This window comes from Monodelphis domestica, chromosome 8 (genome assembly GCF_027887165.1).
Source record: "Monodelphis domestica isolate mMonDom1 chromosome 8, mMonDom1.pri, whole genome shotgun sequence".
Classification (NCBI taxonomy): Eukaryota; Metazoa; Chordata; class Mammalia; order Didelphimorphia; family Didelphidae; genus Monodelphis; species Monodelphis domestica.
In genome coordinates, this window is record NC_077234.1 from 205171994 (window position 1) to 205195625 (window position 23632).

Below are 23632 nucleotides of genomic sequence, written 5' to 3' on the forward strand. Positions count from 1 at the left end.
AATAAAATATAATAGTATAACATATGACACATGCATATATCTTGCAGTGAGTATTTTGTTTGACAGCTAGGTGATGCAATGAATACAGGACTAGATCTGGAGTCTGGAAGTCAGGTTCAAATCTGACCTTAGACACTAGCTGTGTGACCCTAGACAAGTCATGTTACCTCTGTCTGATCCAGTTTTATCATCTAAAAAATGTAGGTTTTAGTAATGGTACATTCTTCCTAGGATTGGGGATAGAGCACCGAGCCTAGAATCAGAAGTAGATTGCTGTTCGGGTCATTTCATTCATATTCAACTTGTCGTGATCCCAATTTGGTAAAGAAACTAAAGTGGTTTGCCATTTTCTTCTCCAGTTCATTTTACAAATAAGGGAACTGAGGCCAATAATGTTAAGTGACTTGCCTAGAGTTGCCTAGAGTTCAACTATGGCATCTTGGCATTTATTAGCTATGTATTCCTAGCCAAATCATTTAACCTCTATTTATTTTAGTTTCCTCATATACAAAATGGGGATAATAATAGCACCTACTTCTTTCAGGGTTGTTGTGAGGATAAAATGAAATAATAATTGTAAAGTTCTTAGCCCAATGGCCAGCACGTAGTAAACATAGTAAATGTTAGCTAATATTAGCTATTATATTTATAAAGTGCTTTGCAAACCTTTTTCAAGGTTTGAGAGTTAAGGTTAAGGTAATGGGAGGGAATGCCCATGGGGCCTGGTTAGACAAGTCACAGGATAGAAATGGGACAGAATCCTAGTGGGCTGCTATAAGGGAGGAATAAGAGGGTGTCAGGGAGTCCTGGAAGATGTGTGGGAAGTGATGGGGGAAGAGAGGTGGAGCAGAACTAGGAGAATGAGGGAAAGGAAGACAACAACTATATAGAAGTTAGTTATTATTCATCTTTGCTGAGAATTGCACAACCAAAAAAATAGATCATCACTACCTTTAATACATCATGCCCCAATTAAGACTTTGTAAGACTGTGGCAAAAATGGAGACACCCTGATTTCATAATGATTGAGATGGAACTTACCTTGTGCCTTGGCTGATTGGGGGCTGTCACTACAACAGTATTGCAGATGGTCAGGGCTATAAAGAAGTCAAATATGTCAGCAAGTTCTGGGGTGAGATGGCTTAATGACTTTTCCTCATTTCTCATGATCTCCAGACACCTGGCACATTCATTTACCTTTTCGAATAGCTTTGGATCAGGAGTAATATCCTTTTCCTAGAAATCAAAGGTATAACATGATGATTCTAACTTGGTGGAATTTCAATGGCATGGTTATTATTATCAATATTATTTTGCTTAAGTCCTCTGAAGCATTAAGATTATTTACACATTAACTGTGGGAGCAGAAACACAGAAGAAAAACAACTGCTTGAATACATGGGTCAAGGGGATATGGTTGGGGATTTAGACTCTAAATGAACATCCTAATGCAAACACCATCAACATGGAAATAAGATTAGATCAAGGACACATATAATACCCAGTGGAATTGTGCATCGGCTATGGGAGGGTGGGTGGAGGGTAGGGAGGGAAATAATGTGATTATTATAACCAAGAAATAATGTTATAGATTGATAAAATAAATTAATTTAAATTAAAAACAATTATTTACACATTGCTTCAAAGGGCAATGAAGACATGATGAATTTAAGGAGGTTGCTACAGGTTACAAGTGATCCACAAATTAGTTGGTGGTAAGTTCCTGGAGGGGAGGGACCATCTTTTGTAGCTTCTTATATCTCTGGGGATTAGAAAAGTGCCTGGGGTACATAGTAGGTGCTTAATAAATATTTACTGTATTATATTATCTCCTCAGGAAGTAGTTAAAAAAGGACAGATAGAACTGTTAGTACCTTGACCAATCATGGAAGAAGACAGAGAAACAGAAGATAAGTGAGAGGAAGAACCAGAATAATGGGTAAATCCTGAGAAATCTAGACAAGAATGAGAAGACATGGAGGGAACTGCAAACCATACTGATGGAGGAAGTGCTTACATCTATAACAGCATGTATTCATCCATCAAAGCATTAAAGGTAATATATGGTATATCTCAATCTATATGTATGTTTTACACAAACTCTAAGCAGACTGCAATAAGAATAATAAAAAGAACTCAAAGATCTTAGAACAAATACAATACCAATAGTTTGCATCCTGCATTAACTAACAAAAATCACAAAGAAGCAATAAACATTTTGTCCTTTCTGAATATATTCTTGACTAGATTTAGTGTCAGCTACATGGAAAACGGAAGCTTTTGACCACCCTTATGGAAAACAGTAACTTCTCCATGGGCTTAAAAGAAGAACAACTTGGAGAATTTCTGGGTGAGAGCAGACTCTTCTGGAATATTCTTCCTGACAATTCTTAGACTGGAACATTTCAGGAATGGAAATGTAGTTTTGAGAGTTGGCCCTTCTTCTGGAAATATCTCCATTCATGGTGGTCTATGGGTATTTTGGCAGCTGGAAAAGCCGTGTTTATTTGGTTTGATGCTTACCTTTTTTTTTCTCCTTGTCATAGTTTTTGCTTATTTGTAGCTGTCAAACCCCGTTTGACTTATTTATTTTATTTGGCTTTTGGAGTTTCCTAACAAAGTGAATCTGTCTGGGTAACTTTTATAGGAACTCATTTTTAAGACTCTGGAACCAGTATCTAGACATCATAGCACCAAGGGGTTATGAAATCATTCAGCTTTTGGGGAAAAAATGGGCAATGGAGGGGTTGTGGTTAGAGGAACCAAAAATAATAATGAGGTGATTTCTGTGTATAAAGTAGAGGAAAACATTTTTTTCCTTAAAACTAATAATGGAGAAAAAGTAGACACCATGAAAAAGCCCATTGTCCCTCTGTTCCACCTCCCCAGAAGCATACAACATATCCTGCTTCATTCTGAAATAACTACTGCTTGAGCAAGAGCTAAATGGCCAAAGTCCCCTTTCCCCTCTTTGTCATGACTAACCATCGGGCTGCTGAAAGCAGTATGTTTGGATAGAATGCTGGCTCTCTTTGCTTCAGCTCGACTGCCTGTCCGTCTATGGGATTTGGTGCTCTGGGTTCTATGCACAACTTTGACACTTTGGTGACTACCAATACTGCCCCGCTGAGACAATGTCCCTCCCTTGGGAGCAGATTCCTCCTCTTCAGAGTCAGCTTCTTGATACATGGCTATTCGCCGAGCTGTTGGGAAAGGACACGGCAAAATATTAGGTACATGTAGAGGAGACACAATAGGGATCTTGGCTTAGTCTAGGCATGACACCATTGTGGCACAGTAACTCTTCTGTTGCATTCTCTACAAAATTACACTAAATGATAAATTTAGGGAAAAATTAAAAGCACAACTCAGATTAATGATGCTACTTCATTTATGAACTTATTCTGAGTCAGTTCATAAATCAGTCATCATTCATTTTCTGCAGTCTATCTGTGGCCCAATTGCCTCAAAAATAGCTATTGTCTGTCACTGGATGACATTCTTCATTATTCTCTAGGTTGCACTCAAGACTTCCTCTACCAATCCCCAGTTCTTCATCCTGAAGCCACTCCAAATCTGGAGTTGACACATTGGAAGTATCCACCATCCCTTTTTTTTTTAATTTTTTAAACATTATTTTATTTGGTCATTTTCATTGTTTATTGGAAACAGATCATTGTCTTTTCCTCCCCCCCTCAACCCCCACCCCTTCCAGAGCCAACGTGCGATTCGTCTGGGTATCACATGTGTCCTTGCCCTGAACCCATTTCCTTGTTGTTGGTATTTGCATTAGAGTGCTCATTTAGTGTCTCTCCTCGATCATGTCCCCTCAACCTCTGTAGTCAAGCAGTTGCTTTTCCTCGGTGTTTTTACTCCTTCAGTTTGTCCTCTGCTTGAGGATAGTTTAGTTTTTCGGGTTTTTTTTTTCTCGTAGATCGCTGCAGGTTGTTCAGGGATATTGTAAAGCCATTACTGGAGAAGTCCATTACGTTCTCTTGTACCACAATGTGTCAGTCTCTGTGTACAATGTTCTCCTGGTTCTGCTCCTCTCACTCTGCATCACTTCCTGGAGGTCGTTCCAGTCTCCATGGAATTCCTCCACTTTATTATTCCTTTTAGCACAATAGTATTCCATCACCAACATATACCACAATTTGTTCAGCCATTCCCCAATTAAAGAGCATCCCCTCATTTTCTAATTTTTGGCTACCACAAAGAGCACAGCTATGAATATTCTTGTACAAGTCTTTTTCCTTATTATCTCTTTGGGGTACAAACCCAGCAGTGCTATGGCTGGATCAAAGGGCAGACAGTCTTTTATTGCCCTTTGGGCATAGTTCCAAATTGCCCGGTTGGATCAATTCACAACTCCACCAGCAACGCATTAATGTCCCAACTTTGCCACATCCCCTCCAGCATTCATTACTTTCCTTTGCTGTCATGTTGAACAATCTGCTAGGTGTGAGGTGATACCTCAAATTTGTTTTGATTTGCATCTCTCTGATTATAAGAGATCTAGAACACTTTTTTCATGTGCTTATTAATAGTATTGATTTCTTTAACTGAAAATTGCCTATTCATGTCCCTTGCCCATTTTTCAATTGGAGAATGGCTTGATTTTTTGTACAACTGGTTTAGCTCTTTATAGATTTGAGTAATTAGACCTTTGTCAGAGGTTTTTGTTATGAAGATTGTTTCCAAATTTGTTGCTTTCCTTCTAATTTTAGTTACATTGGTTTTGTTTGTACAAAACCTTTTTAATTTGATGTAGTCAAAATTATTTATTTTGCATTTTGTGACTCTTTCTAAGTCTTGCTTTGTCTTAAAATCTTTCCCTTCCCAAAGTTCTGACATGTATACTATTCTGTGTTCACCTAATTTACTTATAGTTTCCTTCTTTATATTCAAGTCATTCGTCCATTCTGAGTTTATCTTGGTGTAGGGTGTGAGGTGTTGATCCAAACCTAATCTCTCCCACACTGTCTTCCAATTTTCCCAGCAGTTTTTATCAAATACTGGATTTTTGTCCCAAAAGCTGGCATCTTTGGGTTTGTCAAAGACTCTCTTACTGAGGTCATTTACCCCAAGTCTATTCCACTGATCCTCCTTTCTGCCTCTTAGCCAGTACCAAATTGTTTTGATGACTGCTGCTTTGTAATATAGTTTGAGATCTGGGACTGCAAGGCCACCTTCCTTTGTATTTTTTTTCATTATTTCCCTGGATATCCTTGATCCTTTATTCTTCCAGATGAACTTTGTTATGGTTTTCTCTAATTCAGTAAAATAGTTTTTTGGTAGTTCAATAGGTATGGCACTAAATAGATAGATAAGTTTGGGTAGGATGGTCATTTTTATTATGTTTGCTCATCCCACCCATGAGCAATCAATGTTTTTCCAATTGTTTAGATCTAGTTTTAATTGTGTGGAGAGTGTTTTGTAGTTGTGTTCATATAGTTCCTGTGTTTGTCTCAGCAGATAGATTCCTAAGTATTTTATATTGTCTTGGGTGACTTTAAATGGAATTTCTCTTTCTAATTCTTGCTGCTGAACTGGGTTGGAGATATATAGAAATGCTGATGACTTATGTGGGTTTATTTTGTATCCTGCAACTTTGCTAAAGTCGTTGATTATTTCGATTAGCTTTTTGGTTGATTCCCTGGGATTCTTTAAGTAAATCATCATATCATCCGCAAAGAGGGATAGCTTGGTCTTCTCATTGCCAATTTTAATACCTTCAATTTCTTTTTCTTCTCCTCTAATTGCTACTGCTAGTGTTTCTAGTACAATATTAAATAATAAAGGTGATAATGGGCATCCTTGTTTGACTCCTGATCTTATTGGGAAGGCTTTGAGTTTGTCCCCATTGCAGATGATGTTTGCTGATGGTTTTAGGTATATACTGTTTATTATTTTTAGGAAAGGCCCTTCTATTCCTATACTTTCTAGTGTTTTCAATAGGTATGGGTGTTGTATTTTGTCAAAGGCTTTTTCTGCATCTATTGAAATAATCATGTGATTTTTGTCGGTTTGCTTGTTTATATGGTCAATTATGTATATGGTTTTCCTAATATTGAACCATCCTTGCATTCCTGGAATGAATCCTACCTGATCATAGTGGATAACCCTTGTGATGACTTGCTGGAGTCTTTTTGCTAGTATCCTATTTAAGATTTTTGCATCTATATTCATTAGGGAGATTGGCCTATAGTTTTCTTTCTCTGTTTTTAACCTGCCTGGCTTTGGGATCAGTACCATGTTTGTGTCGTAAAAAGAATTTGGTAGAACCCCTTCTTGGCTTATTCTGTCAAATAGTTTGTATAGTATTGGGGTTACCTGTTCTTTGAATGTTTGATAGAATTCATTTGTGAATCCATCTGGACCTGGGGATTTTTTCTTAGGGAGTTCTTTGATGGCTTGTTCAATTTCTTTTTCTGATATGGGGTTGTTTAGGTAATTTATTTCTTCTTCTTTTAGTCTAGGCAATTTATATTTTTGTAAGTATTCATCCATATCACTTAGATTGCCATATTTTTTGCCATATAACTGGGCATAGTAGTTTTTAATGATTGCCTTGATTTCCTCTTCATTAGAGGTGAGGTCTCCCTTTTCATCTTGGATACTGTCAATTTGGTTTTTTCTTTCCCTTTTCTAATTAGACTGACTAGTACTTTGTCAATTTTATTTGTTTTTTCAAAGTACCAGCTTCTAGTCTTATTTATTAAATCAATAGTTCTTTGACTTTCAATTTTATTAATTTCTCCTTTGATTTTTAAGATCTCTAATTTAGTCTTCATCTGAGGATTTTTAATTTGTTCACTTTCTAGTTTTTTATTTGCATGCCCAATTCATTGACCTCTTCCCTTCTTAATTTGTTTATATATGAATTCAAGGATATAAATTTCCCCCTGAGTACTGCTTTGGCTGCATACCATAGGTTTTGAAAGGATGTCTCACCATTGTCATTTTCTTCAATGAAGTTATTAATTGTTTCTACAATTTGTTCTTTAACTAGCTGGTTTTGGAGAATCATATTGTTTAATTTCCAATTAATTTTTGATTTATCTATCCATGTACCCTTACTAATTATTATTTTTATTGCACTGTGGTCCGAGAAGGTTGCATTTATTTTTTCTGCCCTTTTGCACTTGTTTGCAATGATTTTGTGCCCTAGTACATGGTCAATTTTTGTGAATGTACCATGTACTGCTGAAAAGAAGGTGTATTCCTTTTTGTCCCTATTTATTTTTCTCCATATGTCTACTAACTCTAATTTTTCTAAGATTTCATTTGCTTCTCTCACCTCTTTCTTATTTATTTTTTGATTTGATTTATCTAGTTCGGATAGGGGAAGGTTCAGATCTCTCACTAGTATAGTTTTCCTATTTATTTCATTCTTGAGCTCCTCTAGTTTTTCCTTTAGATATTTGGATGCTATGCCATTTGGTGCAAAAATGTTGAGTACAGGTACATCCTCATTGTCTATACTGCCTTTTATCAGGATGTAATTACCTTCCCTATCTCTTTTAACTAGATTTATTTTTACTTTGGCTTTGTCCGATATCATGATTGCTACTCCTGCCTTCTTTTTATCATTTGATGTCCAATAGATTTGGCTCCATCCTCTTACTTTCACCCTATGCATATCTACCTTCCTCATGTGTGTTTCTTGCAGACAGCATATTTTAGGGTTTTGGATTCTAATCCACTCTGCTATTCGCTTGCATTTTATGGGTGCGTTCATTCCATTCACATTCAGAGTTGTGATTACTAGCTGTGCATTTCCCAGCATTTTGATTTCTACTCCTGGTCCTGCCTTTTCTTCTTTCACTATTACCTTCTATACTAATGTTTGTTTATAGTCAGTCCCCGCCCCCCCCCCCCGTTCCCTCCCTTATTTTACTTCCCTTTCTACCCCCTCTCTTCTTAATCACTCCCTTATTTTCCCCTGTAGTCTTTTTAAAATTCTCCCCCACCCTCTCCCTCCCTTGTACTGCTTCCCTCCCCACCAGTCCATTTTTTACCCTTCTACTCCCCTATAGGGCGCAGATCTATTCTCTTCCCCAATGGATTGGGTTGTTCTTCCCTCTTTGGGTCAGTTTCAAAGTATGTAGGAGTTGAGTATTTCCTGTCTCCAACCTCTTTACCCTTCCAGTGTATCAATGTTCTCCCCCCTCCCGCCATGAGATTCTTTGTGACATATAAATTTACCCCCATTTGTTTCTTTTCCCATTTCTTTTAGTCATAACCTCTTTTTTTTAGCTCTAGTCATGTATATATGTATTATACATATACATATACAAAAACATGTACATACACATATATATGTATTTATGTATGCATATATCTATATACCTATTTATGTCTTGTCCTTTCATCCTATACAGTTTGTCACTGTTCCCTCTGAGTGTAATTCTTCTAGCTGCTCAGGTGATAGCAACAGTTTTTAAGAGTTACCAATGACCTCTTTTCTTATAGAGATACATATCATTTTAACTTATTGAGTCTCTTATGAAATTTTTGTTGTTGTTTTGGTTTTTTCCCCTCTTTTTTAATTACCTTTTGATGATTCTCTTGAGTTCTGTGGTTGGACATCAAATTTTCTGTTCAGGTCTGGTCTTTTATTTATGAATGCTTGGAACTCTTCTGTTGTGTTGAATGACATACTTTCCCCTGTAAGAATATAGTCAGTTTTGATGGGTATTTTATTCTTGGTTGTAGACCTAGTTCCCTTGCTTTCTGGAATATCGTATTCCATGCCTTTCGGTCCTTCAGTGTGGATGCAGCCAGATCCTGTGTTAACCTCACCGTGTGTCCATGGTATCTGAATGACTTCTTCTTGGCAGCTTGTAATATCTTTTCTTTCATCTGATTTTTTTTAATTTGACTATAACATTTCTTGGTATTGTCAGTTGGGGATTAAATACAGGGGGTGATCTGTGGATTCTTTCAATCTCCACTTTCCCCTCTTGTTCTAGGATCTCGGGACAGTTTTCTTGGATAATTTCCTCTAGTATTATGTCCAGGCTTTTTCTTTTGTCATGGTCTTCTGGTAGTCCAATTATTCTTAAATATTCTCTTCTTGAACGATTTTCTAAATTGTCTGTTTTGTGAATGAGATGCTTCACATTTTCCTCAATTTTTTCATTCTTTTTGTTTTGTTTTATAGTGTCCTGCTGCCTTGTGAGGTCACTTGATTCTAGTTGTTGTATTCTGGTTCTTAAAGATTGGATTTCATCTCTGGCTTTTTGGTCATCTTTTTCCTTCTGGTCTGATTTTCTTTGAAGATCGTCTTTCATCCTCTTTACCTCATCTTTCATCTCCTTTGCCTCATCTTTCATCTCCTTTGCCTCATTTTCCAGCTGGTTGATTTTGGCTTTCAAGACAGTATTTTCTTGTTTTAGTTCAAGTGCTTCTGTTTCCAGATGACTTATCTTAATTTTTAAGTTCTTTTCCCAATTGTCTTCAGCCTCTCTTAGTTGTGTTTTGAGTTCTTCCACAGCCTGTATCCAATTCGCTGGGATTTCTGGCTTATCGTTTGCTAATCTCTCCCCCTCTGTTCCATTTGCTGAGTAGTAGCTGTCTATTGTAGTTTCTTTCTTCTTTTTCTGTTGTTTGCTCAAATTCACCCCTTCTTTACTCCCTGTATTTGTCCACCATCCCTTTTGAGTAGATGGTTCCTCCAGAGATTCTACTTAAGATGGAGTCCCAGATTAGTCATGTTTCATTCTTCTCTAGGCTATATTCCAGAATTCCCATACCATGCCTCCCCAGAAGGTATTTTAGTCTGTTTCCTTTACCCAATTCTCTTTCATTTTAACTTTTTGTTAAGTTATCTTCTCCTATTAGAACATAATCTCCCTGAAGGAAGGATTTTCTTTTTTCCAACTTATATTTGTATTCTCAAAATTTTATTTTATTTTCTTAATTTTTATGGTTAGAATACTCACTTTATTTCCCTCCCTACCCTGCACCCACCCTTCTCGCAGCTGACGCGCAATTTCATTGGTTATTACTTGTGTCCTTGATCAGAACCTATTTTAATGATGTTGTTTGCACTAGGATGTTCATTTATAGTCTACATCCCCAACCATATCCCTTCTACCCATGTATTCAAGCAGTTGTTTTTCTTTGGTGGTATTCTCAGAATTTTAGCATAGTGCCAGATACATAGTAACCACTTAATAAATGCTTTTTTGTTGTTGATGAGGTCAATATTTTCACAGGAACTATTGCAACAGCTTCAGAATTTGTCTTCCTGAGTCCCTCCTATCCAACTTTGTTGAATCCGGCAAAGCTGATACTCTATTGACAGTATTTAGTCACTTTCATGCCACACAATCAGGTATGCTAATGGAAATATAATTGCATAGTTCATGTGCAGTTACCCTCCATCCTCTAGTTATCACTGATGAATTTTCTAGAAAAGAACATGTCCAGTAAATGTAATTTTTTTTTTCAGAACAAGATTTGTAGTAGTTCTCAGTAGTTGAAATTTTTTTGAAAGCTTGGAAAATGAAAAAATGTGATTGTGAGAGGAAAGTACAGTCTACACCTATGATATCAACAGTATAGGGAACTCCTAATGAAGGGACTCCATCTACCAGTGAATACTGGCAAATACTCTACAATTTGTAATATCAGACCAAGTGTTCTCAACTTGTCTATGGGGAGATCTTAGAGAAACTGTGAATCTTTCATTGAAAGATTCAAAAAAGACTCAAAAGCATTTCCTTCCATTTTGAATACAATCGACAAATGATTCTGAGAAGTTCATATGCTTTATCAGACTCCAAAGGGGTTAATGAAACACAAAAAAGTTAAGAACCCATGCCTTAGAAAGTTTTCTGGGGCACAAGTGATTTGTCCATTCAGTATGTGTACAGGGCTGGTTTGAACTTAACCAATCTAGACTCCTAGACCAGGTGTCAGTTACTATCTCCCATATCATATTGCTTCTCAAAAAGGTCAACTAGAACCTACTAATAATCTTTATAATGTGAAATTAATTTATCTAGTGGATCTGCTAGCATATTCTGCAGCTCCATGCAGAGGGAATAAGAACAAATAGATTTGTAGAGAAGGAGAGACTTTTACAAAAAAAATATAAAAGAAATTCTAGATTGTAAAAATAAATGCAAGAAAATGCATCTGGTTATGAAAGAAAAATGGAGAAACTTGAAATTCCTTTCACATCAATAATTCTAAATATGGCAGCCAGATACTAGCTGGTAATGACTATGAAGATTATAAAAATTCAGTTCATTAACTATCCTGAAGACATGGTTTCATACAATATATTTCATTACCCAAAATGTCATATTAAAACTTTGTCATAAATGCATTCATCTATTATCCTCTACTGGCGTTAAATCTTAACTATGGACCTAGAACTAGGATTACAAAGAAAACAGAGAAGAAACAGTCCTTTTCTTCAAAAAGTTTAACATTCTGAGGGGAAATAACACATACAGTTAAGTAAATATAATGTATAGGACATGAGAATAGGGACTGGATTTTTATTTCACTGGTGTAGAGAATCTCCAAGTGAAGAAGTTCCCTCAACCAATATTGGTTAGAACCTTCTCTACAATTTATAGTCTTTAATGAGTTCACTAGAGTAGTGGTATCAAATTAAAAAAAAAAATCATGGGGTGGGACCACTAATCTACATATATATCTCTTTGAGTTGCATACTTTCTTAGTTTTTAAAATGAATTGTAGGTTTTGTTAACTATTTCCCCATTATGTTTTAATGTGGTCTGGATTGCCTTGGGGGATGTTGAAGGCCCCCGCATATTTGATATCTCTGTACTTGAGCAGTGATAATTTTCCTAGGATCATACTAGCAGTATGTGTCAGAGGCAAGACATAAATTCAGGTCTTCCTGACTCCAAGACTGCTTTGATATCTACTATGCCAAGTTACATGGCACATAATCAGTAATCCCAGAGCTAACAGCTCTTACTTTGTTAGTAACAACTCTATGATAGAAGGGCAAGAACTAGGTAAATGGGGTAAAGTGGTTTGTTCAGTGTCATAGAGCTAAGATGTATTTGAAGTCAAATTTGAACTCAGATCCTCCTGACTTCAGGCCCAGTGCTCTATCCACTGTGCCCCATCTCCCCTGCTTGGTGTTCCCCATAGAAATTAAGTTTAACTTATCCACAACATAATTCATTATCTTTCTCCTTAAATGTGCTCCTTCTCATAATTACTCATTCCCATTTATATTCAAGGCACCATTATTCTAGTGGTCTTGTTTCTTAAATTTAGAGCCATTCATAACGTTTTATTTTCTCTCATCCTCCATATCCAATCAGGAACCAAGTCTTGTTGATATGATTTCCTTATATCTTATATATACCCCCTTGTTTTTTTGTCCTTCAGTCATGTCTGACCCTTTGTGACCCTATGGACCACCAAATTACAGGTTCTTCTATCCTCCACTATCTCCCAAAGTCTGTCCAAGCTAATGATATAATATTCCTTACTTTTTTTTATTACCTCATGTTTGAAGTATGGCAATAACCTCCTTAATTTGTCTACCTATATCCAGCCTCCCCCCACCCCCCAAGTTGTATCTCTAAATACCTGCCAAATTAATATGACTAAAATGTCAATCTTCTGCTCATGGAGGTTCTTTGGTTCCCCAGTATCTTTAGTACAAAATATTGACTCTTCTCTTGTCAATGAAAGATGTTCCCCATTTGGCTTTGGTCTATATTTTCATCATGATAATGATTACTCTCTTCTCATTGATGTCCTATTTCAGTCAAACCATCCTATTTGTATTTCTCTATGAGATGTTATAGCATCTCTGTGCCTCTGCAAACCCTACCACCTTCCCCACTCCCCCATGTCTGGAATGCTGTCCTCGTATACCACTTGGTACCTTTACTTCTCTTGAAGGACATCTCCCATAGGAGATCTTCTCTGATCTTCAAAGACAGTCATGCTCTTGATTCTACTATAAAATCCACAAATTCACCACATCTCAGTTCAAGAATTTTACCTGACCATAAACTATTGACTTTCTACTTCTCTCTCAATCTTCCTTTATAAAACCATACTTTTTGTCCATACCTTGACCCTTCAGTTCTCTTCCTGACCATCTCCCCTGTACTAAGCTACTCTTTCCTCTTTTCCCCATCGTGAACTTTAGATGAATCAATTCAACTCTATACAATTCTCTCCTCTTGAATTCCTACCAGCCCCCTTATCATATTGCCAATTATGCCCTGGCAAGTCTCAGATTTAGATCCTTCATATCATTTACCACCTTTTGCTTCTACACACATGCTGCCAAAGGAAGGTAGGGAAAAAAATCACACAATTGTTCTGACTAGGTCAGCTACAGATTTAAGTTCTACAACATTAAATGAGCTGCTACTGCTTATTGGCATTTCTTTTATGCCTTCCTTATCAACTCTTCCAAACCTTTTTATCCCTCCTTAAAACTCTCACGGCTCCCTTTGCCCCACCTCAGCTGAGAACCTTGACTCATTTTGCAGAAAAAAATTGAAGTCATATGCTATGAGCTCTCTCTTCTTCCTTCTTCCTCATCTCCTGTCATTCAGATCTCTTCTGCCATTCTCTCTTACTCTGTCTTAAATGATAAAGTGACTCTTTACCAAGATTGTTACTCCTACTTATTCAAGCTTCAATGGAATATTCCATTCCATTTCCTCTACAGATTGTCCTCTCTCATCCTCATGCTTTCAATTATTTTCAATCCCTCCTTGTCTTGTTTCATTCCCTCCTGCCCACAAATATGCCAATGTCCCTCATTCAAAAAAAAAAAAAAAACGCTCATTTGTCCTCTCTCTGCTATCATAAATTTCTTCTGCCTTTTGTAGCTAAATTCCTTGAAAAGATCACAGTAGGTGTCTCTACCTTTTCTACTTTCATTCTCTTTTTTAACTCTTTTAATCAGGCTTCTGACATCATTTTACCCAGTCTGCTCTCTCCAAAGTTACCAATGATTTCTCTAATTGCCAAATGAAATAACATTTCCTCAAACCTTATTCACTTGGCCTCTCTCCAAGCTTTGGCAATGCTGATTAGCCTCTCCTCTTTGATACTTACCCATCTCTCTAGGTTTGGGGGACACTGTTCTCTCCTAATTCTTAACTCCTACCTGTCTGACCACTGGTTCTGAGTCTCTTGCTGGATCTTCATCCAGATCATGCTATCTAACTGTAATTGCCCCTCAAGGTCTTTTCTAGGCCTTCTTATCTTCTTCCTCTATACTGCTTCACTTGTTGGTAATGTCATCAACTCCTAAAGATGAAATTACTTTCTCTATGTTGATGATTCTCAAATCTACCTACCCTGTTCAGGGTACTGGACTGACCTCCAATCTTATATCTCTGTCCTTCAGACATCTCCAACTCAATGCCTTGTAGAAATCTTAAACACAGTATGTTCAAAGCATAACTCATCTTTCCCTCTAAACCAAGCCCTTTTTTTGTAGCCCCAAAGAGTAGCAAATTGCCTACCCAAATTAGGTATCTTATAAATGCATATAAATTAAGAATATTTATCTTGTGATCTATTAAATCTAGAAGATAAGAAACGGTGTTTCTTCTTTCCACTTTCATAATTCTGTTAAGATAAGAAAGAACTTTTTAAAAAAATTATGATGCAGAGCGAAAGGAGCAGAACCAGGAAAACATTGTACACAGGGACTGATACACTGTGGTACAATCGAACGTAATGGACTCCTCTACTAGGGACAATGCAATGTCTCTGAACAATCTGCAGGGACCTAGGAGAAAAAACACTATCCACAAGCAGAGGACAAACTGTGGGAGTTAAAACACCGAGGAAAAGCAACTGCTTGACTATAGGGGTTGAGAGGACATGTCTGAGGAGAGATTCTAAATGAACACTCTAATGCAAATACCAACAACATGAAAATGGGTTCGAATCAAGGACACATGTGATACCCAGTTGAATCGTGCGTCAGCTAGGGGAGAGGTGGGGGCGGGGGAGAAAAGAAAATGATCTTTGTCTCTAATGAATAATGTTTGGAAATGACCAAATAAAATAATGTTAAAAAAATTATAATTTAGTATCCACAATAGGATGGAAACTCCTGGAGGGCAGGGACTGTTTTCATTTTGTTTTGGTATCCCCAGTAACTGGCACATATTAGGTGTTTCACAAATGTTTTTTGAATGAATAATAACAGTCTTGTTGAAAGACAACTTGCCTTGTGCTAGATACTACTGCCTTGTCACCAGATCAATCATCTCAGTGTCCTGATTTGAAAGGAAAAATGACTTTCCTTTATCATCCTTGCAAAGCCAGTATAGTCTTTCATGGAGGGCAAAATGGGTATTCATCCCATGTCAAATAGAAATTTCCTAAGTACTTCTTCCCATTTCTTCCCTAATCAGGAATTTTAAATAAGGCTCCATCATGAAAAACAGTGTCTTTGGATGCAGCCTTTTGATTCCCTTTGAAGTCATTCATACTCTCATTTAGTCCCCTCTTTAGTTAGAAGTCTCATTTCACTTGTAGGAATTAGCAAGATTGCTTAGGAGAATTTGACTTTTTTCAAATCACAGAAGATACATCATTTGGCCACATAAAACCTGACATTTGAAATAGATTTTTCCAGTTAAATCTTTCCCAAGAGCAACTCTTAACCGAGATCAATATGCTTTATCCCTGTCTGTGTTCATTTAAGTTCAAGATGATTCAAAGATGATTTCTTTGATGTTTTTTGATACTATTTTAGGAAGGAAAACTCATCCTGTCTGGAGGTACAAATGGTTGTTGATGAATATGGTTAACTCTTTAGAAGTGCTGATTGTTCCTTAGCCAAATTTGCCTGAGCTGCTATAGCATGTAGCACTATAATTCTTATAACATACTCTACTTGCAAGGTGAGACACTTTGGGTTCTTTCTGGGGCTCAAAAAGCTCCCTACCAAAACTTCTACCTGTTCAAATGACCCTATTCCATTTCATCTCCTCTTAACAGAATGCTCTTTGTAATATTTGATCTTTCAATAATTTTTGCTCTTATGATCAGATCTACTTAAATGAATCATGAAAACCAAATTCCATGATTTGTTAGTTTTGAACAATGTCATCACAATCATGGGGGGGGGGAATCACACACAGTTATAATTCTGGACTTTCTGGGCTAGGGAGCTATTCTAAATTCAACTCTCCTACACGTCTTCCTTAATTATGAGTCCAAAACTGCTTAAGATTGTGGTTTACATTTGATTTTAGGCTTTACAATTGGCTCCCTGTTGGGCATCACCTTGAACATTAAGGCAAAAACAAAACACAATCATTAAACAATGTGGCAAACTATAACTCACCATTAGCATCATGAGAATATTCTATGCCCGAAACAGTGCATCTTCGGAAAACCATCTTGTTTTCGGTGAGAGTGCCTGTTTTATCTGAGAAAATGTACTGTATTTGCCCTAAATCTTCTGTGATATTCAGGGCTCGGCATTGTAGTTTAGAGTCTGTTTCTTCATCATATAGCTCTTTATCTTGGTGAATAAAAAACACTTGACATATTTTGACAATCTCAATGGAAACATATAAGGAAATTGGGATTAGAACCTAAAAGAGAGAAACAGCATACATGAAGAGTTGGAAAGAGTAGGCGCAGGATGTTGAATTGATCTAATCTATTCAACTTTACAAAAAACTAAAACCATAAATAAGTATGGACTATACTGTACCTTCAAGAGTTTAAATAAGTTGGCTTAGAGTCAATATTGAAAAGTTATTAGAATATTGACAAAGGATTTACTGTAATAAACTAGGAAAGCCTATGATGCAACTGCAGAGCGGAAATCCATTATTATATCTGGAAGTGTGATAATCATGGCTTGGATAGAAGCAAGCATTTTCGAATAATAAGTTGGACTTGAGAAAAGCTAGGAAAGGAAAGAAAGAGAAGGGAAAAAACACAAGGTAGTCAGAGTTCTGCATAAGCAAAAGAAATCTTGCATTAAAATGTCATTCGAACCCCCAAGTTTTACATACATTCACAGCAGTAGGTAAATTGTTCTAGTCACAGAAAAATGCAATTAATGGAGCCATATCTTATAGAAAAAGCAATCTTTTCAGTTGTTGGTTTTGTGTACCAGTTAAATAATGGGCAAGCTTTATGATTGCTACAAGGTGCAGAGATAAAGTACTTTTTCAGGAGCATATTTTCAGCAGCAGCTTAATAATTTAAAAAACAAGTACCATGAAATTCTTCTTTCATGGTTATTGATATAGTGATGTTTTGAAATCCAGGTGAAACAGATTTGCTTGGTAACTCAACTTTGTAGACAGAACAACCACAATGCCCCTAGTAATGAGCTATGATATAATTTGCATTTGTTAAAAAATAGACTAATTCAAGATGTTAAATATCGTTGTTTGCTGGTGTTCAAGACGTATAATTAAGAGGTAATAATTCTGTTTCCCTCCTGTGAGGATCTAATGAGGTATTTTCTATTCAAGATCCCACAAGCTATTTGTAATGCAAGAAGGCCTCATCTTTCTTATCCTGCTGGGGGGCTCCCTATTTTTTTTTGACAGACTTTCTGCTTAGGGGATCTATATAATTCTTGTGAGTGTCGGCAAGAAAATACAGGGAATAGAAAAATCAAGGAATGAGGTTTTTCAGAGAAGCAGTAAGAAAACTTTGACTTCAGGTTAACCTATGAGTAGATTAGGTGAGAAAATTTCTATAAATTGACATACAACTTTGGAGACAAATGTGCTTTTTGATTTTTCTCATTTAATAAAAACTACAGGAGGCCTTTGGGGAAATCTCAGATCAACAAATATGAGTTCTATTTTTAAAAGTTTAAAAAAATGATCCTGTTGTTCTTAAGACTGTTACCTGAAGAACTATTATCATTGTCAAAAATAAATATACTGCAGCTAGAACTGGAGACAAATAGCTGCCATCTGATTCGGGAACATCAAATAATGGTTTCTTCCTCTCTCCATACTGCCACACCCACAGTCCATGACCTGAAACATGGTGTGAAGAAGAAATGTCAGTCAACTAACTGAAGCAGTAGTTTGGGAGAAAATGAAAATGTATTGTTTAGAAAGCAATCAGCCGACCAACGTTTAAATCAAGTCAGAACAACTTGGTTTGGTTATATCATATACTGGCATTTTGTGCTTGTTTTGTTATAAGAGGAAGGATAAAAATATATGATTTTCAATGGGGAGTTAATATTAAATTGCTGGAAGCGCTAGTACCCACCCTCCCCCTATCCACCCATTGTTGGTACATAAATTGCTAAAGAAAAAATGAATTATGAGACTTGCCAATTTACAATGTTAAGTTCCTAGAAGGAAGTGTCACATTGATACACTTCAGCACGTCCTACTTTTAGGGTAAATAATAGCTACTAAATAACAGAAGCCACAGAGGCTATTTTGAGACACTTACTCTGTCTGCCCAGCCATTGGGATTCTCACTTGCTAAGTCTCTCTCGAGAGGCTAATGCCGTTTGTAGGGACAGCCAGTGGCTCTAGGCACATATACGGCAACAGCTATAGCATCAAGTCTGAATACAGATATCCCTGTGAGCTATCGCTGCAAGTAAGGGAGATCTCTTTCTATAAGGTAGTTCTCTACACTACTGAAGCCATTTCTGTGATTTCCAGTATTGGTATTGCTTAGAATGATTCATCCCAATCCTCTCAGCAAAAAGATTCACATCCAAAGGTAGGACGTACAGTGGGAGTTAGGATGACTCAGACAGCCTTAAGTATAACTCATCATTGACTACCAGACAATAAGTATATTTTTTTGGCCATGAGAACTTTTGGAGAGGCAAGAAATAGTCAAACTTGAAGCTAGGAGGAAAATTTGGATTTAAGTTCTACCATTTACACACTGATTATACTGACTGTAATCCCGGGCAAGTCTACCTCTCAATACTTTAGACAGCTCTCAAAGATAATCAATAGCATAGGAGATGCTAACTTGAATTAGTAAAGGGAAGTTTAGTTTTGTTTTTTAAATTAAAGAGTTCCACAAATCTCCGGTTTAGTCCATATCACTTTCTTTAAGAAGTTAAAAAAAATCAAGGTTGATATATAAATTCACATGAATTCTAAATCAAAATCTATCCTAAATACAAAAAATTTTAAAATACAGTTTCAAAATGTTTAAATTTCTATTATTAACACTCCCATTCACAACCTGAAAAATAATATTATCATTAAGGGCAAATTTGTTTGATAAACATGAAAGGCAAAGTGAAAAAAGGAAAAAACTACCACTTCAAAATCACATTTAGATGCAAAACACAGTATTCAAATTTTAAAACAAGGGATTATATTGGTATCTGCAGACAGTTTATTTAATTTTTAAACCTTTTCAATTCTAAAACATAAGAGCAATAAGGGCCAGGCAATCAGGGTTAAATGACTTGCCCAGGGTCACATAGCTAGAAAGTATGTGAGGCCAAATATACAAGTCCTCCTGATCCTAGTCAGGAGTTCTATCCATTGTGTTACCTACCTGCCCCAATCTTTGGTCAGCTTAAAATATTTTATAAAAATTGTATTTTTAAACACTTAACTTTTCTTTAAAAAAAAAAAGCACCTTATCTTCTATCTTCTAATTGATACTAAGTAGTGGCTCCAAAACTGAAGAGTGGTAATGACTAGGCAATGGGGGTTAAGTGACTTGTGCAGGGTCACACAGCTGAGAAGTGTCTGAGGCCAGATTTGAACCCAAGACTTCTGATCTCCAGGCCTGGCTCTCAATCCACGGAGCTACCTAGCTGCCCTGGACACTGAGTTTTCAAAGAATTTTGACTTATATTTGCTTCTGTAAAGATAACTTACCAATAGCTGAAAGTAGACACATGACTATGAGTATAAGGACACACCAGAGGACATCCATATTCATTTGTCTTTCAAGCTTACTTCGCTTATAACGGGGACCACTGTTGTTTAGCAAAGCTTTAGTCTCATGTCCTGTAATTAAATAGTGAAATTTGGATAAGCACAGATAAAAACTTGGCACCTTTTATAATTGCCAAATTGATATTGGTAATTTTGATACAACACAAAAAGGCCAGTTCCTACCTGCATAGATGACTATTCCTGTTATCTCTTCTGTATTTCTTATGGTACATCCACGCAGCAATAGATTTTCTTTATAAAGTGCAGCTTTTTTCCCATTTTCATGTATACTGTCAAAGAACAGTTTGGGGCATGTCAACTCAGTAAAAAACCACATCCTTCATCTCAAACAATACTTCACTGAGGAAATCCACCAGTCCCGCGGGGGTATAATATTTCAAAGTTGAGTGATTTGGTACATTAAAACCATAATGCACTGCTTAAACAAAGCTAGAAAGAACAGATACAGTGCCATAATATTTTGAACAATTTCCCTATTGTTGAATATTCTCTCCCTCCTTCCTAATGATTTCCTACCCACCTTTAAAGTCCAAGTCAAATGTCACCTCCTCCAGGAAGCCAATTAAGTACTCTTTCATATCATTATGAATACTTTGTAATTTTAAGAAAGAACTATTTGTTCATATTCTTTGACCACAAATGGCTCTTCATCTCCCCCCTCCAAAAAAACCATACCTATTCTCTTTCCCATGAGAATCAGAGGTGTCAGAAAATTTCTTTTTCTTTAGACATGGCTTATTAAGCAACAATGTTGTTCTTCATTTTTCCCCAGTTATATCTGACTGGAAGTCAGATAGCAAGTATGTGTCGTTATTATTGAACCTGGTGCAGCGGAGTTCTCTTAGATTGTGTCTCTTCCCTCTAGCAGTCTGTAGATTCCATAAGGCAGGGCCATGTCTTATTTAAAGTTTGCACATTGCCTAGCACCTAACATGCCATGAACATAGAGGGGGCTTAATAAACAGTTGTTGAATTGAATAGGATTCTGAATTGTTAGCATACTTTTTTCTAATGTCAGAAGATGCATAAGCTGTTATTGACAACAACAGTTTGTTGAACTGAACTGAAATCTGTTGACTGATTTATAAAAAAATTCAATTTCATCAAAAAGTATTCACACCTAATAAAGATAACAGAGTCAAGGGGTCCTTAGCACTAACTAACACTGAAGGTCTGTTATCATTTTATCCTCCTAACACAAAGTAAAATGAGTCCCTTACTTTCTAGACTATTTCAGGATTCAAGGACAGGCAACTTTTTGCAAAATTAATTTCTATGATTGTAACAGAACCAGTTGGAGACATGGGCATATTGGCCTCATCAAGCTTCTCCAGGGATGTTACATGAATAAGAACAAATCATATGAAATTAAGGCTTATTCCATGAAAGGTGTTAAGATAGATTCTAAGAAAGATTATTCTTGCTTTCTAGATATTTTTTAAACCCTCATTTTTTTATCTTAGAATCAATACTGCCCAGTAGGGGTTACGTGACTTCCCCAAGGCCAAATAGCTAGGAAGTATCTGAGGCCAGATGAACTCAGGATCTCCTCTCTTTAGGCCTGACTCAATCCACTGACCTACCTAACTGCTCCCTTTTGAGATGTTTTCGTAGGGCTCTCTAGAATCTCTAAAACTTAGGTGCAGCAGGAAGCATTGGAAAGAGGGCTAGGTCAGAGCAGCTCTTCCAGAATCAACAGGTCTGAATTTGAGTTCAGGTTCAGACACTTGTTAATTGCATGATCATGGAAAAACCACAAATTTTCAATGGATGGTAGTTTCATCATTGGTAAAGCATAATAATACCTACCACAAGTGTTGAGGCAAAAGTTCTATAAATCTTAAGGCATCATATAAATGTCAATTGTTGGGGACAGCTAGATGTCTCAGTAGATTAAGAGCCAAGTGTAGAGACAGGAGGTCCTGGGTTCAAATCAGACACTTCCCAGCTTTTGTGATACAAGGCAAGTCATTTAAATCTCGTTGCTTATCCCTTACCACTCTTCAGTCTTGGAATTAATATATAGTATTGATTCTAAGATGAAAGGTAAAGGTTTAAATAAATAAATATGAGCTGTTTTACTATATATGAAAGAAGGAACAGACCAAGTCCCAGAAATAAAATTGAGAATCAAGTAGTGCTTATAGAGACATGGAACACAAGAGTTTGAAGGTGACTCTGAGATCACTTAATAATTTAACTCTCTCATTATTCATATAGGGCCAACCAAGGCCCAGAGTAATTGATGAGGCATGCAACTGTCCTCCACATCTTTGGTAGGACATTAGCTTAATTTTTCTTACCTTTTTTCCATTTTAAATGTGCAAATTCTTTTGAATTCTTTACCATAACTATTTTATTTTCATTTGATTTGCAAAGAATTAGAATATAGCTCCTGGAAAAGGTCATTGATTTTTAAAGTAGCAATCCCTTCCCCACACCTGACCTTCATTTTTTTTCATCTCCATCTTGCCTATGTTATACTTACTCCTACCACCAACCCACTACGTCACACGTTGGTACACACAAGCCATCCACCCACACTAGTACGCTCTCCTCCAGGACCTCAATTATCCTCCTCTTCCTTCATAACCATTGTCTAGGTACCAATAGTCTTTGTTTGTTTAAAAAATGCTGCCTACATCCTCTCTTAGCAGATTACCACAGCTCCTTGATCTTCCCTGTGAGACTCAAATTTTACTGCTCCCTTTGGCAGAGATAATTTTCTGGGCTAGCTGGTTGCAGAAACAAGAGAAAGGATGTCACAACTGCAACAGTAGGACAGGTGATAGAAGCCAGATCACTGCCCAAGGTACAGACACCTTCAACTATTTCTACTTTTTCTATTCCTACAATAAATCAATATCTCCGAGTCATCCATTGTCTGGACATGGAGCATGAGGATGGAATTCTCAGTCAACCTTAAATGCAACGCATGTTTATATTATCAGGTAATAAATGCTGTTTTTATTGGTTTAGAGGAGTTAAAAAATAAGTCAAGGCTGAAATATTAATTCACCTTCTAGAACATATGAATTTCCAAATTGTGTCATAGTCTATTCTGAGCATGTTTAAAGGTTCTTTAATAATTAACATGGATTTTTCAAATTGAAAAAGGTTTTATTATAAATCTTCCACACACAACTAGACAATTCCAGGTAATTTGGGGCAAAAATTTCATCATCAAGCATGAGAGTGAAAAGAGAAAATTGCATTGCCAATAAAACAAGAATAACAAACCTAAAGTACATAAAGAATAGAATGTGGAAATCCCAGAGGAAATGATCATAATAAATATTATCATTAAGTCTGGAGTCAGAAAGTATCATCTGATATCCTAATGTGCCATTTGTCATTCACACATGGAAAAATGTTGCTTTCTTAAAAATTATGGGAAACAATCAAAATGAAATATTAACCTCATACAATTAAAAAACTTTTTTTCAGAAGAAAATAACATAAGCAAAATATATTTACAACCCATGGAAAGGGGTGGGGGTTGGAATTAATGTATATGAAGCACTTTAAGTCACATTTTTTCAATTATTTAAAAATAAAGTTCAAAAAGGAGAGGAGAGGAGAGAACATGGTAGTTTTTAAGACTATAGTCAAAATGTGTCACTGCAACCCAAAAAGCCTTCAAGAAACTAAAGTGAAACCAGAAGATGGTGAAAGCATGTGAAACCATGCCATGCAAGAAAGAA

The 23632-nt window shown here is 36.5% G+C and overlaps 1 protein-coding gene across 1 annotated transcript in view; it reads right to left on the reverse strand.

Moving 5' to 3' along the window:
* Window positions 1-23632, reverse strand: part of ATP10A (ATPase phospholipid transporting 10A (putative)) — a 291546-nt gene that overhangs the window by 54877 nt on the left and 213037 nt on the right. The window contains exons 4-9 of the mRNA XM_056808517.1: window positions 20091-20197; window positions 19848-19979; window positions 17875-18008; window positions 16340-16592; window positions 2986-3203; window positions 1042-1236 (exon numbers count right to left, since the gene is read on the reverse strand). Coding sequence (XP_056664495.1) covers window positions 1042-1236; window positions 2986-3203; window positions 16340-16592; window positions 17875-18008; window positions 19848-19979; window positions 20091-20197 — 1039 coding nt within the window. The remainder of the gene's footprint in view (window positions 1-1041; window positions 1237-2985; window positions 3204-16339; window positions 16593-17874; window positions 18009-19847; window positions 19980-20090; window positions 20198-23632) is intronic.